This window comes from Antechinus flavipes, chromosome 2 (genome assembly GCF_016432865.1).
Source record: "Antechinus flavipes isolate AdamAnt ecotype Samford, QLD, Australia chromosome 2, AdamAnt_v2, whole genome shotgun sequence".
NCBI classification, from domain to species: Eukaryota; Metazoa; Chordata; class Mammalia; order Dasyuromorphia; family Dasyuridae; genus Antechinus; species Antechinus flavipes.
In genome coordinates this window covers 462,431,304-462,450,808 of record NC_067399.1, presented here as the reverse complement: position 1 = coordinate 462,450,808, position 19,505 = coordinate 462,431,304, and the positions used below count along the sequence as shown (strand labels likewise).

General features: G+C 34.6%; 1 protein-coding gene across 1 annotated transcript in view; it reads left to right on the top strand.

Moving 5' to 3' along the window:
- C5 (complement C5) overlaps positions 1-19,505 on the top strand; it is a 116,898-nt gene that overhangs the window by 59,557 nt on the left and 37,836 nt on the right. Inside the window, exons 24-29 of the mRNA XM_051979541.1 lie at positions 297-509; positions 1,896-1,971; positions 8,832-8,991; positions 12,505-12,600; positions 15,683-15,854; positions 18,055-18,260. Of these exons, the coding sequence (XP_051835501.1) occupies positions 297-509; positions 1,896-1,971; positions 8,832-8,991; positions 12,505-12,600; positions 15,683-15,854; positions 18,055-18,260 (923 nt within the window). The remainder of the gene's footprint in view (positions 1-296; positions 510-1,895; positions 1,972-8,831; positions 8,992-12,504; positions 12,601-15,682; positions 15,855-18,054; positions 18,261-19,505) is intronic.

Genomic DNA, 19,505 nt, shown 5'->3' with positions numbered 1-19,505 from the left:
GATCTCTCTGTGTGTGTGTGTGTGTGTGTGTGTGTGTTTGTAGGCAAAGATGGAGATGGTGGTGGTAATAAAATGTTTTGATGACCCCTTTGTTTCCATATCCCTGATTGGTGAATCTTGACATGACAAATCATCTTATAGATAAGAATGGTGTTGGGAAATGACCTTTTTTCTTATAAAATGAAGCAAAAAATAGATGCTCTTTTTCTCTTTACAAGCTGCTATGCAACAGTTGGGCAGTAAGAAAAAACAGCAATGTCTAAATCTGTTTTTGTGGGGGATATTTGGATTGACAGGAGCTGTTATTGGTGAGGTGATTTCTGCAGTTCTGACTCCTGAAGGTATCTCTGCTCTAAACCATCTCCCAAAGGGGAGTGCAGAAGCAGAGCTAATGAGCATCATTCCTGTATTTTATGTCTATCAATACCTGGAAGATGGAGATAATTGGAACATCCTTGGTGCCAGTCACGTAATTGAAAAAGAGAATATGAAGAAGAAAATGAAAGAAGGTAGATATGGGCTTTATGTTACTTATGTAAAAGCCTTCATGAATTGCAAATATTGTAATTTTTAGATTATAAAAGAAAAATGTAAACTAGCCAGAAATATAGAATAGCTAAATCAAATTTCCTCCACTAAAACTAGTAAAGCTAGAAGTAACCCAAGGTTTTCTAAGACCTTTCTAGCAAGATAGACAGTCTTTGAGTAGTGAGCTAGTGAACTAGAATTGTTTGTCTAAGGATCAACCTAGGTAAGTTCAGAGATTATTCCTCAATTGGCCACCAGTTTATGAATTTTTTAGCTATATCACTTCTTATCATGAATTATTTCAAAAATAGTAATTAGTAGAGGGAGTAGCCTTACTAATGAAATTATGGGCTTATGAAGAATTGAAACATCTAATAAATTAATAATAAACAATCTAGTTTGAAAGTTATTAGCTCCTTTATGTAACAACAAAAGAAATAATAATAACTATTAATTAGGGATTTATGGTTACAAATTGCATCCAGATCCATTTTCTCATTTGATCCTCACAATAGCAATAAGAAGTAGCTAGTTCAATTATTACTATCTCTTTCATTGTATGGGGGCAGCTGGTAGCACAATGAATGGAGAATTCAACCTGGAATTGGGAAGACCTGAATTCAAATATGGACTCAGACATTTACTAACTCTATGCCCCTGGATAAGCCACTTAATTAACTGTTTGTCTCAGTTTCTCATCTATAAAATGAGCTGAATAAATAAAGTGGCAAACCACTCTAATATTTTTGCCAAGAAAATCCCTCAAAGCATTATGGAGTCTGATGTGACTGAAAAACATCTGGACAACAATCTCATTGTACAGATGAGGAAATCAAAAGTCAGAGAAATAGCATAGTTAGCTCAAAATAGATCAGGCTATGTAAAAATCACTAGCTAATGAATAGTGGTACTAAAAACAAAACTCAGCTTTTCTGATTACTAGCAGTCTATGCTTTCCATTACAATTTGCCAATTAGTATTGACCTATTTATGAGTCTATTAATATTCAATAAAAAAGCCTTCCAATAGCAAACCACATTTTAACTATACTTGAGGTGAACTATATTAATTAAATACATGAAGTTCTCTAGAAACTGACATGACACCAGTTCTTTTTCAACTTGTTTTTGACAAAAAAGTCACTTGCATTGCAAATCCTACAAAACACATTCTTTAGGTTTATACTTGCATACTCGATTTGATAATTCCCTTTTCTTTCACGTTAGTCATTAGAACATCCACAATAAATAAAGTGAATGCAATTTATGGTAAATGCTGAAGGAAGCTTACAGTTTCCAGAGAGTAATAAAAGACTCTAAAGATCAATTCAAGCCAGTGAAACATTATGTTCTTCTTTTGTCTCTTAGGAATTGTAAGTATCCTGTCTTACAGAAATGCAGACTACTCCTATAGCATGTGGAAAGGTAGAGATTCTAGTACGTGGTAAGTGAACATTGCTAATGTACTGATGTTTCCTACAATAATTCATTCATTTTTTAATAATCAGACATATATTCAATGGGATTTTTTGTTTTCAATTTGCTGTTTTTATTTTTAAAATATTTTTATTTCATTGTTCTTTTTATTATTTGTTGCTTTTCTAAAGTGTTTTTCCCTGTTGCATTTCTAATTCATTTTTTTTCTTTCATTGATATGTGTTTAGACAAATAAATTTTATTCTAAAGATTACTTTAGGTGCATCCAAAAGTTTCACTATGTTGTTTCATTGTTGTCATTTTTTTGATGAAATTATCTATTGCTTTTATGATTGGGTCTTTGACCTACATATTCTTTAGGATTATATTATTTGATCTCTATTTAAACTTGAATCTTTTCTTTAACTGCCCTTTGTTGATTGTAAGTTTTATGGTGTTATATTTAGTATATCTATTATTCTATATTTGCTTATGAGATTTTCTAGCACATGATCAATTTTTGTCAAGGTATGATATACAGCTGAGAAAATATTTGTATTTCCTTAAATTCACATTCAAGTACCACCAAGAAATATAATATATCCAATTTTTCAAAACTTTTGTTCTGGCCTTAATTTCTTGCCTACTTTTTTTTTTTTTAAATTGTCAAATTCTGAAGAGTGCATTTTGAAATTCCCAATGATTTTAGTTTTACTGTTTATTTCTCCCTGAAATTTGATAGTTTTTTCTTTTATGCATATATTTAAATATTATGTCTTCAGCTCATATATGTTTTGCATTGACATTTCATTGTCAATGATACTTTTAAACATAATATAGTTTCCTTGCTTATCTCTTTTAACCGTGTATATTTTTAGTGTTGCCTTGTCAGATATCATGGTTGCAATCTTTGCTTTTCTTAATTAATCTGAGTCATAATAAATTCTATTTCAACCCTTCATTTTAATTCTCATTCAATGTTTATTTCAAGTAAGTTTCTTATAAGTAATATATCATTAAATTCTGTTTTTTAATCCATCCTACTGCTCTTCTCCATTTTATGGGTGAGTTCATCCCACATATAACCAAGTTTGTAACTGTACATTGTATTTTCTTTCTCTATCATATCCTTTTATAATTTCCCTCTTCTTTTCTTCATTTTCTTTTTTACAAAGAAAGAAAAGGGTAGTAAAAGATAAAAGATGTGATTACCACTAGCAATCTATAGTTGAAGTAGTCTGATCCCACTTTTCTGTATCTTTTCTCTTCATCCAGCCTAGACCTTGATCACTGTTTCTAACACTTTTCTTCTTTCCTTTTAATTTTCTTATTATGTTCCAACCTTCAAAGCTCAAAGTTTTTTGTTTTGTTTTGTTTTTCTTATGACTATTCTTTCCTCAATGATACTCTCTCTCTTAACCCTTCTTCCCCATTTTTGTCTGCACATGTTTATCAATTGAATTTAACATGTTCTATGCCAAATTCTTTTTATAGTACTTCTTTGCTCAGTTCAGATAATATTGAAGTTAATGAGGTGCTCACTATCCCCCCTTCCTTCATAGTTTGTATATTTTTCTTATTATTAGAAATATTAAATTACTCCCTTTTCTTCCTTATTTCCTGTCTGGTCTGTTTCTTTCCACCTAACTTTTCTTTCCTCTTTTATAACTTTAAAAACATAACAGAATCACATCTGCATTCTGTATATTTTTTCTCCACTACCTCTGTGACTTTTGAACATAGTGAACTTCTGAAGGGAAATTTGTTTCTTATTTCCTTGTTAGAATATAAGCATTTCATCTTTATTTAGCTCCTTCCAATTACTCAGATATTTTTACCTCTCCAAGTTTTTCTTGTCTTTTGTGTGTGCTATTTCAAGTATCTACCCAGTTTAGGTTTTTTCATAAGAAATGTTTGAAACTCTTCTATTCATGTAGGTAGGTAATGCAGTGAATAGACCATGGAATCAGGATGATCTGAATTTAAATTTTGTACTTCTAATGGTTGTATGACCCCTTGGCAAGTCATTTAACTTTTTTCAGCTTCAATTTTCTTTTCTATAAAATGAGTGTAATAAGAGTACTTACCTCACAGAGTTATTGTGAATATCAAATTAGGTAACATGTAAAGCAATTTACAAATTTCAAAGCATTATATAAATGCTAGATATTAATATTCTGTCAAAGGTTCTTTTTTTCCTTCCAAAGGATTATTTTTTTCTTGGTAAGTCTTTTTCTTTTACATTTTAAGATGTCATATCACAAAATAACCTCTCATTTATGGAGTTTGCAGCATAGTCTTATATGATCTTGACTGATCTCTTAATTCTTGGCTTCTTTATTTTTTGCTTCTTTTGTTATTTTTACTTTCTCCTAGAAACTCTGGATTTTGTCTATATATCCTGGGTGTTGTCAATGTGAGATTTCTTTCAGAAGTGACTGGTAAATTTTATGTTCATTTAGACTTCTAATTCTAATAGATTTGGATAGTTTTCTCTTGTGGTTTCTTCATAATCTGGTATTAAGGTTTTTTGTTTGGTCATGATTTTTAAGAAGTCTGATAATTTTTAAATTATTTCTCCTCAACTAGTTTTCTGGGTAAGTTGATTTTGTTAATAAGTACTTTACATATTATTTTAATGTTTTAGTCTTCATTCTAATATTTCTTGTGATTTTATGAGGTTATTGATTTCTGTTTGCTTTATTCTATTTTTTTGGTAAGGCTTCCTTCCCTTCTTTATAGTATTCTCATTTCAATTTTTTTTCCCTTAAGAGCTCTAATTTTGCTTCATTTCTTCCAGGCACATTTGGAATCTTTGTAGGTATACATTTCTTTTCCCCTTAAGGTTCTACTTGGATTTATGTATATTTATTCTCTTTTTGGGGGTGGGGAGGTTTAGTTCTTGAGATTTTCATAATCCATAGTGTATCTTCATCACATTTAGAATTTTCTTCCATTTACTAATATCTCTAGCCTCAATTCTTAGATTGAAACTTTGTGCTTGCTTAGTCTCCAATCCTTGTTGAATTCCTGGATGGTGTAGTCAGACTCTGGTTCTGTCTCCTCTTCAGTCTGTGTGCTGCTATAGTTCTGGATGGGTTGGATGGAATCTGATCTTGCCTTTTGTAATTCTTAGCTTCTTACCCATATGGGTTTTGGCTTCAACTTTATTTTTGTCTCTTTCTCTTTGCATAATCCCTAACCCAGGAACTGGTTCCATCCTTTCCTATGGCGAGAAAGTTCCAATTTTAGGAAAAGGATAATAGCATATGGAGATGGACGTAATTTTGGAGGTCCACTTGTTCACCCCCTCCTCCTTTTGTAGTTGAAGAAAATGAGGTCCATAAGGGTTAAGCATCCTAATAAAGACTGCACTGGTATAAGGACTAAAGTTGACAATTCAAACTTCCATCCTCTAACTCAAGATCCCATGCTTATTCCACTAAACCAGTAACCTCCAAAGTGGAGGCCATGGCCTGACCCCAAAGAAGCCTCATAATGACCCCTGTATAAGATGATCAGCCAGTCAGAGGATGAACAACTATACTAGCTCCTGTTACAGTTTGATGCTCTCCTTCTGTGCCCCTTCTCTGCTCCTTCCCATCTCTGGGCCAGTGTTGGTTCCTCAGGACAGTAATAACCTAATTGGGAACCAGGCACTCATTGCACAGGCAAAATTCTCTTTTTCCTTCTGCTCAAGATTGTGTTGTGGCTTTTTCACATGATTTGATTCTCAATGATTCTCATTTGCTAGTGAATAAGAATCTTCTCCTCCTAACTCTCCACATGCTTTTCATTTTTTTTTTTTTTTTTGCTGAGAAAGAGTGGTAGCATAGAATGACTGGCATGTATAGGTTACAGCCTGCATCCCAGATTTCCTTACATTTTCATTCCCCAAAATCCATCCCTTTTCCTAACTTCCCTGTTATGATGAATGGCACCATGAAAGAGTTTGCAGAGGAAATACAATGTATATTTTGTACTAATTCCATTCTCAAGTAATTTTAGTAGCTTTAATCTTAAGAATGGTCCTCATAGAAACAACAAACTGGGAAAACATTTTTACAGTCAAAGGTTCTTGATAAAAGCCTCATTTCCAAAATATATAGAGAATTGACTCAATTTATAAGAAATCAAACCATTCTCCAATTGATAAATGGTCAAAGGATATGAACAGACAATTCTCAGATGAAGAAATTGAAACTATTTATAGACATATGAAAATATGCGTCAAATCATTATTAATCAGAGAAATGCAAATTAAGACAACTCTGAGATACCACTACACACCTGTCAGATTGGCTAGAATGACAGGGAAAGATAATGCGGAATGTTGGAGGGGATGTGGGAAAACAGGGACACTGATACATTGTTGGTGGAATTGTGAACACATCCAGCCATTCTGGAGAGCAATTTGGAACTATGCTCAAAAAGTTATCAAACTGTGCATACCCTTTGATCCAGCAGTGTTTCTACTGGGCTTATACCCCAAAGAGATACTAAAGAAGGGAAAGGGACCTATATGTGCCAAAATGTTTGTGGCAGCCCTGTTTGTAGTGGCTAGAAGCTGGAAACTGAATGGATGCCCATCAATTGGAGAATGGTTGAGTAAATTGTGGTATATGAATGTTATGGAATATTATTGTTCTGTAAGAAATGACCAGCAGGATGAATACAGAGAGGCTTGGAGAGACTTACATGAACTAATGCTAAGTGAAATGAGTAGAACCAGGAGAACATTATATACCTCAACAACGATACTGTTTGAGGATGTATTCTGATGGAAGTGGATCTCTTTGATAAAGAGAGCTAATTCAGTTTCAATTGATCAAGGATGGACAGAAGCAGCAACACCCAAAGAAAGAACACTGGGAAATGAATATAAACTGCTTGCATTTTTGTTTTTCTTCCCGGGTTATTTATACCTTCTGAATCCAATTCTCCCTGTACAAGAAGAAAACTGTTCAGTTCTGCATACATATATTGTATCTAGGATATACTGTAACCTATTTAACATGTATAGGACTGCTTGCCATCTGGGGGAGGAGGTGGAGGGAGGGAGGGGAAAAATTGGAACAGAATTGAGTGCAAGGGATAATGCTGTAAAAAATTACCCTGGCATGGGTTCTGTCAATAAAAAGTTATTTTAAAAAATCAATCAATCAATTAATTAATTTAAAAAAAAAAGAATGGCCCTCATAGTAGCAGTTCTATTGTAATGTCTGTTTTTGTACATTACTCATAGGCTAGGATTTTTCTTGAAAGATGAAATTATACTGTAGCCTGACAACAATAAGCAAACTACAATAATAATAATTCACATAAAATGTAGGGCTTTGGGGTTTGGAAAGTGCTTGCCTTGTGATAGCTTTTTAAGGATAGGAATACAATTGCAGCACTATATAGAGAAGCAATTTGGAGGAATGTCAAATGAGCATTGGGACCTGAAGTGTGAATTCTATTCCTGATGCCTATTAGCTGAGTGACAATAGACTTAAGTCACTCTCTAAGTCTGTTTTCTCAGTTGCAAAATCAGGTTAGCTGTCTGATTTCAAGACCATTGCTTTGTTTTGTTAAACTATGGCATGTTCTTTTTCTCTAAATTCCAACATATTTATTGAAAATATGAATTATTACTTTAACATGTTATCAAAATTATCTGCACATATTACTTTGAGTGCAATTTTGAAAGGAAATTTTGGATAAAAAATATTAGAATAAAGAATTTTTAAATTTAGAATGAAGATGGGAAAGATCTAAGCTAACCCCTTAATTTTATAGATTGGGAAGTTAAAACTTGGTTTAAGGCATCTCTACTGATATTTTTATTTAGGATAAAGCTTCATTACAGACAGAGTTTGTAACTTTTTAGCTTAATTTTTTTGTTTTAGGTTCCTTTTCAGTTCTGTCTAATATCCCACAATTTTTACTTATTCTTTCTTCCTTCCCTCCAACTTTCCCTCCCTTCTTTCTTTCCTTCCTTTCTTCCTTCTTTCTTTTATATTATAATGTACACACATACACATGTGTACACAAGTTTACATCTGTGATTTTACTGGCATAAGGAATTCCTGGGTAAGGAAACTCTCTCTACCATATGTCTGCTAGTCTTAAGAAATGTCTTAGTATTTGTTGTCATATTACTTCTCAACCAGTTGGATGATGGGTTACATGAGATAAACTGAACTGAGCTCTTTCTGGCTTCAAGATCAGTTTACTCTATGCTATACCCTATTGTTTTTCAACTCTCTTATAGAGTTTTAGTCAATATGTATATCCATTTTTGATCCTCATGATCTTGTTTTGCATCATTTTTTCCCCAAAAAAATTCCTCCGGGGGCAGCTAGGTGGTACAGTGGATAGAGCACCAGCCCTGAAGTCAGGAGGACCTGAGTTCAAATCTGGCCTCAGACACTAAACACTTCCTAGCTGTGTGACCCTGGGCAAGTCACTTAACCCCAACTGCCTCAACAACAATAACAAAATTCCCTCTGTCTTTATATACTGTATATTTATCTTTTGATGATATCATTTACTTGATCTATCTAACTGGGTAATTTATCACACTGATCTATCACAATTTATTCTATGCACTCATCAGTTGTTTCCAATTTTTTGTGCTTTAGCAAAAAGAGAAATTATGAATACTTTGATATAGACCAGACACTTTTCTTTGTATGTTATTTTTAGCGTAAAATTTCAAGAGAATGGTATTCCTGAATTAAAAATACATTCTATGACCCTTATTATTTATTGCCATGCTATTTTCCAGTGTTTGCACCAATTTTCAGCCTTACCAACAATGTGTTAGATTGCCCATTTCCCTATATCACTGATAACATTGAATTTTACCGTTCTTTGCTACTTAGCTTTCTTTATTTTTGACAGGTTCACAGCTCTTGCTTTAAGAATATTTGGACAAGTAAATAAATATATACCACAGGACAGAAATTCAATTTGCAATTCATTATTTTGGTTGATTGAGAAATGTCAGTTGGAAAATGGATCTTTCAAGGACGATTCTGATTATCAACCACTAAAATTACTGGTAAGGAAGCCAAACATGTAAGTGGCAATTATTTCTGTTAATAAGTCTGAATCCAGTTCTTTGGTTCATATTAAAGCATATCGTAAGAAGAAAAAGGAAAATACTTTGTCCTCTTAGAAATTTCTTCCATATGAAGGAATACAGGCTGTTAAAAGATATCCTTTACAGCTACTCTTACATCCCACTATCTCTATGCAGGGGTTCGTAGTGAGGGTGAAAGCACACTGCTCCTCTCCCACAACAATTGCTATTCCTCACCTCAAAATGTCCAGAGAGAAAAATCACTTTGGCCTAAAATTAGTGCCTTTTGTATGCACACTCATTTCTGGTTTAGCAGCCTGTCAAAGGACTTTTTATTCCTCCAGCAGTAAGAGGACAAGAAATAGTCACAGAATATCTGCATTTGCACTGAAGAGTTGGCCCCTTGCTTCAGGCACATAGAGAAGCTGGCTCACTAAATGTGCATGCCTCCAGGCCTGGACCCTCGTCAGCAGGTTATATAATGAATTGATAATTTATAAACAAATTTCATAAATAGCTGAGTCCACAAATACTACCCTTTCCCTGAAGTGGCTGATAAAACCAAACTGTAAAATTTTAGTTAATTAGAGATTGGAGACTAGAGCTCCAAGATATAAACAAGGCCTCCATGAGAATGGAACTTAGTAGCTCATGTTGATCTAAACCTTCCTAGTTCACATAACACTTTTCCCACCCTGGGAGGCAGTCACATTGCAGCATTGTCACCATGCCGTGATAGAAGAGGAAACTGAGGCTCAAGTGACTTGCTAACAGTCACATAGCCTGACAATGGCAGAGCCCAGACTCAAACCAGGTCTTTGGATTTCAAATCCAGGGCCTTTTCAACTCCATTTATTACTTAGGACTCTAGAGGATTAACTCTGAACACTTTGGATATTCAAAATTGAGACTTTCTAAATCACAAGGTCTCAAATTGAAAGTCTCAAAAATTGAGACTTTCCAAAATCACAAGGGGCTCCAGAATACGATAGAGATTAGACCTTTGGTTTTATTGGTATGGAGAACTCTCTCCATATTTAGGAATATTTAGGAATCAGGAATGCACCTTTTCTGCAATTTATAGTCTTAGAAAGTTGCCTAGAGGTTAGGATTACAAAGCTTGCTCTAAGATATTTGCAGAACTTGAACCTAGATCTTCTTGACTCTGAAGTCCTCTCTATCCACTATACCTGGTTTCTTCTCTCCAAATCATCTTTGAAGGGATTGTGGTATATGCTAGTAGAGGGATTGTTCACACTTGGTACCATGATGAATATTTTGATATTTTAAGATTTTATTTTATTTTGAATTTAGGAAATAAAACAAGCATTTCCATAACATAGTGGAATAGAAAAAAAAGATGATTTCACATGAATTTGAAAATCTGTTATGGATGACTTGCTATTCCTTTTAAATATATAAAGTTATCATCTAACTTTTTTTTCCTCTCTACCCTGCCATGATTACCATTAGCTACATGCATATATACATATATGTGTAAAACCATACTATACTTACTTCTATTTATCAGTTCTTTCTCTGGAGACAGTGTCTTCCTTCACAGACTCTTTGTAGCTAATTTGGGTATTATTTATAATAGTCAAAATTATTTAATCACTCAGAGTTGTTCTCAGAAGAATATTGCTATTGTTGTATACAATGTTCTTTCTCTGTTCTTTTCAGTCTTCATTATTTCATGCATGTCTATTAATGTTTTTCTAAAATCATCAAACTCATCATCTCTTATAGCACAGGTGTATTCCATCACAATCACACAACACAACTTGTTCAGCCATTCTCCAATCAATAGGCATCCCCACAACTTTGAGCTACCATAAACATTTTAGAACATATAGTTATCCTTTGGCTACAAACCCAGAAGTGGTATCGATGAGTGAAAGGGCAGTTCAATAATTCCTTGGGCATTACTCTAGATTGTGTTTCAAAATGGTCTGATCACTTCACAATTGTACAAACAGTGAATTAGTGACCCGATTTTTCCACATCCCCTTCAACATTTGTTACTTTTCCTTTCAATCACTTTAGCCAATTTGATAGGTGTAAAATGATATCTTAAGGTAGTTTTAATTTGCATTTATCTACTCAGCAGATTAGATTGACAGGATCTTTTCATATGACTATAAATTGTTTTGTTTCTTCATTGGAAAACTGCCTTTTTATATCCTTTGACCATTTATTAATTAGAAAATGACTTGTTTCTTATAAATTGACAAAGTTCATTATGTGTTTGAGATATGAGACCTTTCTATGAAGAATTGGCTATAAATTTTTTTCCCCCAAATTGTACAAAAAGCTGTAAAACTGTACATATCCTTGGATTTAATAGTGTCACTACTGGATCTGTATCCCAATAAGATGATAAAGGAAGGAAAAGGACCCACCAGTGCAAAAATATTTGTAGCAGTTCTTTTTGTACTGGCAAGGAACTGGAAATTGAGTAGCTACTCATCAGTTGGGGAAAAACCAAATGAGTTATGATATATGAATGTAATGAGATATCATTGTTCTATAAGAAATAATGACCAGGCTGATTTCAGAAAAGTTTGGAAAGACTTACATGAACTGATTTTGAGTGACGTGAGCAGAACATTGTACACAGTAACAGCAAGATTATGTGTGATGATCAACTATGGTAGACTTGGCACTTCTCAGCAATTTGGTGATTCAAGACAATTTCAATAGACTTGAGATGGAAAATGCCATTCATACCCAGAGAGAGAACTATGGAAATAATTGTGGATCAAAGCATACTATTTTCACCTTCGTTTGTGTGCTTTTTCTTTCTCATAGTTTTCCCCCTTTGATCTGATTTTTCTTGTACAACATGAAAAATATGGAAATGTATTTAAAAGGATTGTAATTATTTTACCTATGTCAGATTGCTTCCTGTCTTGGAGAGGGGGCAAGTAAGGAAAGGAGGAAAAAATTTGAAATACAAAGTCTTACAAAAATGAATGCTGAAAATTATCTTTACATGTATTTGGAAATTTAAAATACTATTGAGAAAAAAAAGTTTTAAAAAATTTCCCCCCAATTTTTTGATTTCCTTTTGATCTTAGCTATATTTATTTGTACAAAACCTTTTTTAATTTAATGTGTTCAAAACTATTCATTCTATCCCATATACTGCTCTCTATCTCTTGTTTATTCATAATTTGTTCACCTGTGCACAAATCTGATAGATAATTCTTGTAATATCTTTTTTTATATCTATCCATTTTGATCTTATCTTGGGATGGAAAATGCCATTCATACCCAGAGAGAGAACTATGGAAATAATTGTGGATCAAAGCATACTATTTTCACCTTCGTTTGTGTGCTTTTTCTTTCTCATGGTTTTCCCCCTTTGATCTGATTTTTCATGTACAACATGAAAAATATGGAAATGTATTTATAATACAGTATAATAATATATTTTGATATATTGAAGAAGCATTCTACTTAAATTACTTGTCGCTGTTTTTTTTTTAGGGTACCATACCTAAAGATGAAAAAGAAAAAGCTATATATCTCACAGCCTTTACTCTTATTGGAATGAGAAAGTCATTGGAAATATGTCCAACTGAAGTAAGTGGTTTTAAAATTTGTTCAAGATATAAATACCCATCACCTAAAGTTATTCTACATGCTTAGCTCCCAAAAAACCACATATCAAATTTCTATATATACTGCAGGGCTCTGTCCTTGATTCAGTTCTAGGTATCATTAAAAAAAATCAATAATAGATTAAGACATTAATAGATTAATAGGCTTATCAAATTTGAAGGTCACAAGAAGTTGAGTGCAAAAGAAAATACATTTGATGACAGACCTAGGATCCCAAAAGAGCTAGATTTCTAGAGTCCCAGATGGAAATTAATAAGCCTTTTTTTTCTTCTATACCTCATATAATAGATCTGAATGGTCTTTCTACCAATTAGGATCACAGCTCTCATCTGACATATTAGGTTAGTCTTCATGTACCATTGTGGCTGAAATATTCTTCACACTGAGACCAATCTGGTGATAGGATAGCTGCTTGATAGGAAAACCTTCCAGACCTTTACCAGGAATATCTTAACTAATTTCTTTTAATCCATTTAGCATTTATTAGTGTTGGCTATGTTCTAAGTCCTAAAAATAGAAAGATAATATGAAAAAACAGTTCCTGCTTTCAAGAAGCTTACATTCTACCCAGAATACAACATGTAAGAAGACTAATATATATATGATTATTTGAGGGAAAAAACTAACAGCTAGGGGGACCATGAAATTCTCCCATAAAATTTGGAACTTTAGGGAACCAAAGATTCTAAGAGATGAAGGCAAGGAAAGAATACATTACAGGCATGGGAAATAGTAGCCTGTGCAAAAGCCTAGATAGAAGAAATGGGAGATCATGTCTAGGAAGCAGCAAATACATAAAATTGGATAGACTATAGAATACACACACACACATACACACATTATTATATATTAATGTGAAATATTATTGGAAAGGCATACTGGAACCAGATGGAGATTAATGTGAAATAATGATGCAAAGGCATATTGGAACCAGAGGAGAGCTTTAAATTGTAAGTTATGGAGTTTATATTTTTTTTCCAACAGACTAAAAGGTGTTTAACTTTTCCCCCCTCCTTTCTTCTCTTTATATTTTATTCTTTGTTGTAAGAATAGTTCCTGAGGTATGAGTAGAGAGTTAAGAGGGAAGATAAATTGGAAAATGATGATGATTTCAAAATAAAAGATTTCAATAAAAAATTCAATGGTAAGAATAAAAGGATTTCTGTGGAGCAGTGAAGCGTACTAGAGATTAGTTAAATAACTATGTAATGGATCCAATAAGAATGACTAAATAGTTTTCTCTAATAGCATTCAGTAGCTTGTGTGTAGGAACAGAAAAAGCATATGTGGAATATAGGATTTGGTAAGCATGCATGGCAAAAAGCCAAGAATATAAGGAATTAGAAACTAAAGGTCCAAAGATAGGGCAATAAGGTAACTGGTTCATCATAGAATCAAGACTTTCAAGTGAAGCCTTAATAGGTATGATATACTGTGAGAGGATAGAAGAATAGAATAGTGGGAAGTCACAGTGAAGGTTATCAACAGATTTAGGAGAAAGATAAGGAGAAATGGAAAGACTAAATTTTGGTGTGATCAAGGAATTTTTATCTTTGGCATATGATAGAATAAAGAATAAAGAAGATAGAATAAAGTTGAAGGCTATGGGAACTGAGGTTAATGAACTACGAAATAAAAATGTTTGAGAAGACATTGATATATATATATATATATATATAATAAAATCCCTGAATATAAGATCAAAAGTTGTGTAGAAAGGAAGACTAGAAATCTCTTACCAAACTTTCTGAGAAAGTGGAAAGAATAGCTTTGGGGCTGTTAGAGGACAACAACCAGGATTTGTATAGAGTAATACAGACACATGGAACAACCTCAAAAGAGAATGCTGCTGAATGGTGGCAGCAGGAGAGTCTGGAATTGGCAATGAGGAGCAAGAAGTATTTAGTCATGCCCAGCATTTCAGAGGTAGTAGGGGAAGGGGTATGAGAAAAGAGGGATCCAATGCTGGAAAAAGTTACCAGGGACTTGGTGTTTTCTGGGGAAAGTCGGGTTTCAGAGAGTATAGAAATGTTCAAAGTCAATGGAAAAGGTCTAAGTTGAAGGTAAGTTTATTAATGATAGAATGATCAGGCACAACTAAAAATGAAGCCAGAACAGAACAGAGATTCAGGAGACAAAGTGCTAAAGTGGATGAGGATGAAGGAAGGAAGAAAAGGATAGCAGGAGAAGGAAGCCAATGACTACTCCATGGGCATTTGAAGAGGAAATGGTAGGCGTCTGCCAGCCATATGAGTGAAATATGGAACATTTGATGGGCCCTCAAGGGCCCAGTGACTACAGAGGATGTGCCAGTTCTCTTCTAAGTATCAAGGGAAAATAAAGGAGATTTGGTCAGGTATTTGAGTCAATAAATATTGGTAATTACACTTCCTGGAGCCTGACCAAATTTTACATTTAAGGTCATGAGGGATGATGCTAAAGAACCATATTGAAAAAGATTTTTTGAATGTAGAACTATGTGTTAGACATAATGCCAGTAGTCTTCCTCCTAGTTGAGGTCCTTATGATAAGAAGCATGATGTCCTAGGCTCTAGTCTCAAATAAAGTCCTGGTTAAGAGACCTGTTATCTGAAGTGAATAATATCTTTGGTTCTGAGTGAGAATCAATTTAGTAAAGACCTATCTCCTCATCCCAGTTTAGTCATCAAAGAAAATGCTACCATTTTGCACTGAATCAAGACAGAACAACAGTACTCCAGGATTTTGGTGATAGGGAGCAGGAGGTCTCCAAACCCCAACTCTAAACAAGGCTGGTGGTAGTTCGTCCATGCAGCTTTGGCTCCTATGATAGTAGCTGGAGAAATTGTCATCCTCATATTCCTTGTTATGGTGTTTACTCTCTGGAACTCTGGTTTTTACCTCTATATTCTGTTTTCTGACATCATCATTCAATGAAAATTGTTTTTTCCAAAGTTACCAGTGATTTCTGAATTGCTAAATCTAAAGTTTCCATGTTTCTTCAGCATTAATTGTAAGAGTAGGTGGACAATATGATTAATGTATCTTCCTCACTTGTTTTCAGAGAATCAATGAAGCAATCACCAAGGCTGAGTACTACCTCCTGGAACATGGTACAGATGCCCAGAGCACTTTTACTTTAGCTATTACGTCTTATGCCTTGGCCCTTGGGATTCCATCTCACCCTGGTTTTCGTGCCATCTTTTCAAAGTTAAAAAGAGAAGCTTTTATTAAAGGTATAGCAATTAATATTTCCATTCCATAATTAATTATTGATTATTTCCTATGCCTGAGTCCCTTCTGAGAGGAATACAGTGACAGAGTAAGGATGGTAATGGCTGGAAGTCAGGAGATTTGAGTTCATGTTCTATTTCGACAACTCTCTAGCTATATCACTTTGAACAAATCATTTAATCTCTCTTAATGTTTTTCTTCTGGGAAACAACAGTCATAACCTAGAGTCCCTAAAAACCTGCCGAATCTCATAGATTCTTGAGTAGAGAATAGAATTCTCATAGATCTCTCTTGGCTTATTGTCCCCCATCTGAAGTTATTGCAGGAAAACTTCGAATATACTCACATTAGAGCTCATGACTAGACTTCTTCAAACATAGTAAGAGACCTCCAGCTCCAACAAAAAATTCACTCAACAAATTTCATTCCACAAAAAAACACAGAAGATGCAAAAGCTTCATAGATACCATAAATACATATAGGCAGTACATACACTCCTTAATTGCTTATTAGCTCTCCCATGAAGCAAACTGAATTGGATTTGCTACTTGGACAAACCTTTGACATTCTTGCAAGTCCCATTTTCCCACAAAGTCTCCCACACAGCTTCCTCCCCACAAAATCTATAGAGCTATCTTATTGTTGCAGAAGGCAAATATACATGGGGACAGCTGAACAAACAATTCCCTTCCCATTGAACTAGCATTGTCCATGTAACTCATTGACTTTTCTCTCTAAGCAGAATACTATGTAGGAGTTATGTGGATTCTTGTCTTTTTTCTTTAAAGAGTATGTTCTATTTTAAAATTTCTAAATTTATAATCCAGCTCTTAAACTAGGGGCTGTCTGTAAGGAGCCTCCCCCAGACTGGTGCTGCCCAGATGGCTTTCTTTTCTGGCTAGAAGGCCAGACTCCAGGATGCTGCTACCTAAGGCATTCAAAATCTCCCCTGCTCTCCACAGGAGATATGGGTCCAATACATGCCTCTTTCTGCTGTATGCTCCTCCTGCATGCCATCCTTAACTGCACCTGTGGGAGGGGGACCTGTACAGGCCATAAGTTCTCTGCCTCACCCCATCCCCCAAATGCTGCTTTATTGATGTTGGTCTGTTTTCTCAAAGTCAAGAGTACAAAAAAGGGAATTGGTTTCCCAAGTTGTTTTTCTAGGTCACAGATAGGAATAACTGCTCTGTTATTCCCTCTGAGTCTCAGCCAGACAATCAATAGGAGTATCTTATGTCCTACCAGTAAGTAAGCCACCGGTAGATATACTCCTCAAGAAGTATAACCTCTCAGGGGCTCTCAGACAAGAGACATCTTCAGGATGTTGGGGGAATAAATCAAATTAATCCACCCCACTGATCAAATCCATTTATAATCTATTTTCCAAAGTTGTTGCTATGAAAGTAATTTGTAAATTATCATAAAAAGGGTGACATCATTATTACACAAATAGTAAAATGCCTAAGTCCTTGTCCTCATGAAGTTTATACTCTAATTTCACACATGAAATATTAATGGAAAAAAGGTGATATATACTAATTGTGCCCATACTTTGGCTTTGTTATTTCTTACTTCTTGGCTACAATTCACCCTAGGCCAATAAACTCCCTCGTTTGGTACCTGGACTCTGCTTGCTGTCTAAACTCTTCCACTGGAAACAGAAACTGCTGCTGCTGATATTCTAGGGCTGCTGAAACCAAGGGATGGACATAAGGAATTCCCTACCTCCCCAGGGACTTTTATCTGCTCTCTCGGTAGAGATAAAGGGTTCTTAACCTTTTTGGGGCCATGGACCCTCTTACCTGTCTAGTGAAGTCTATGCATCACTTAAATGCAGAAAATGAAATACATAGGATTACAAAAGATGGTATTCTATTTATTACATCAATATACTATAATTTATTTAAACATTTCTATCAATGTGGCATTTTTTGTTGGCATGGAATTAGTGTGATTCTAGATCAGGGATTTAGAACTAAGGGGAATCCCACAGGTTATCTGGTCCAGCCTCCTGAAAACTGCAACACAAATGATAAACGACTTGTTCAAAGTCACAAAGTAATAAGTACAGAGCCAGGATTTGAATCTAAATCCTAGATGAGTAGTGTAAACACTAAGCTGTATTTGGAGAGGGGAGAGATCCTAGAATTTACATTCTGTATAATTTCAGCAAATTTACTTTCCATTCATTCTTCTTAGGCAATCCACCCATTTATCGTTTTTGGAAAAATGATTTTAAAAGTAAAGATACCACTGTTCCCAGTGTTACTACAGCTCAGATGGTAGAAACCACTGCATATGCTCTACTTTCCAGTCTCCTTTTGAATGACTTGAATTATGCCAATCCCATTATCAAATGGTTGTCTGAAGAACAAAGATATGGAGGTGGTTTTTATTCCACCCAGGTAATATTTCTTAATGCTGTTTCCTCATTCATTATGCATTTTCCTGGTCCCCTGCATATTATGTATAGTCCTTTTCCATGTCTTTACTTCCATCATTTCCACCAGAAACATACAAATATGGTAATTGAGTAGGCCTTTGAATAATAGATTTTTAGAGTCAGAAGGGACCTTACAAATTCCTAGTTCAATCTGTTCATTTTACAGATAAGAAAACTAAGGTCTATTGAGAATTGGTGATTTACCCAACATCACACAGGAGGTAGATAAGAGAGTCAGCATTAAACCCACCTCTTCCTTACATAGTTAACTTCTGGGTCAGAATTGCTTCTCTGGGTCTGCCTGCACTGAGTTTAATTTTAGGGCATCACACTAACCATCTTTTCTGTGACTCATGTGCCATTCAAACTTTCTTCTGGGAACATTGGATGCAACTCATCTAAATTTCCAAAAAAAGAGTAAAAATACCTTGGTTTCTATACAAATCCTGAGATTAACAATTCAGTTCAGTTAAATAATGATTTATTATGTGATTTCCATCTATATTTACAATATATAAATATATGTATATCATATATATTCAATATACACATATGGAAATACTTGTATACCTGATCTTCCCCATTATGATGCCAACTCCTTTCGGGCAGGGACTATTTCATGTTCATCTTTCTGTCTTTAGCCCAGGGCACACAGAAGGTATTTGATAAATGTATATTGTTCTTTTGATTTATTCTATATAATAATGCATTGAACACAGTGTAGGCTTTGTTTATCTTTTGTTGTTTGTTGTTTAATCCTTTCAGTCATATCTAGTTCTTTGTGACTCCATTTGGGTTTTCTTAGATGCCATTTACTTCTCTAGCTCATTTTACAGATGAGGAAACTGAGGCACACAGGATTAAGTGTCTTGTCTAGGGTCACACAGCTAGTGTCTGAAGCCAGATTTGAACTCAGGAAGATGAGTATTCCTGACTCCAGGCCTGCAACTCTATCCACTCCACCAGCTAACTGTCCTTTTGTTTAACTGGAGACTCTTAGTGCCGACTCTGAATTGGTCCCCAACTCCTTTGTTTGGTCATCAAATCCTTCAGCCCAGTCTCAAATTTTCCATATTGCTATTTGGAACCAAGACGTTTCCTAGGGGTCTGCATGTATGCATTTTCTCTACCCAGAGGAAATGTGCTGGTAAATGTTCTCTGTCTCTCTGGAAAAAAAAAATTGTATACTGGACACAACTTTATGTTT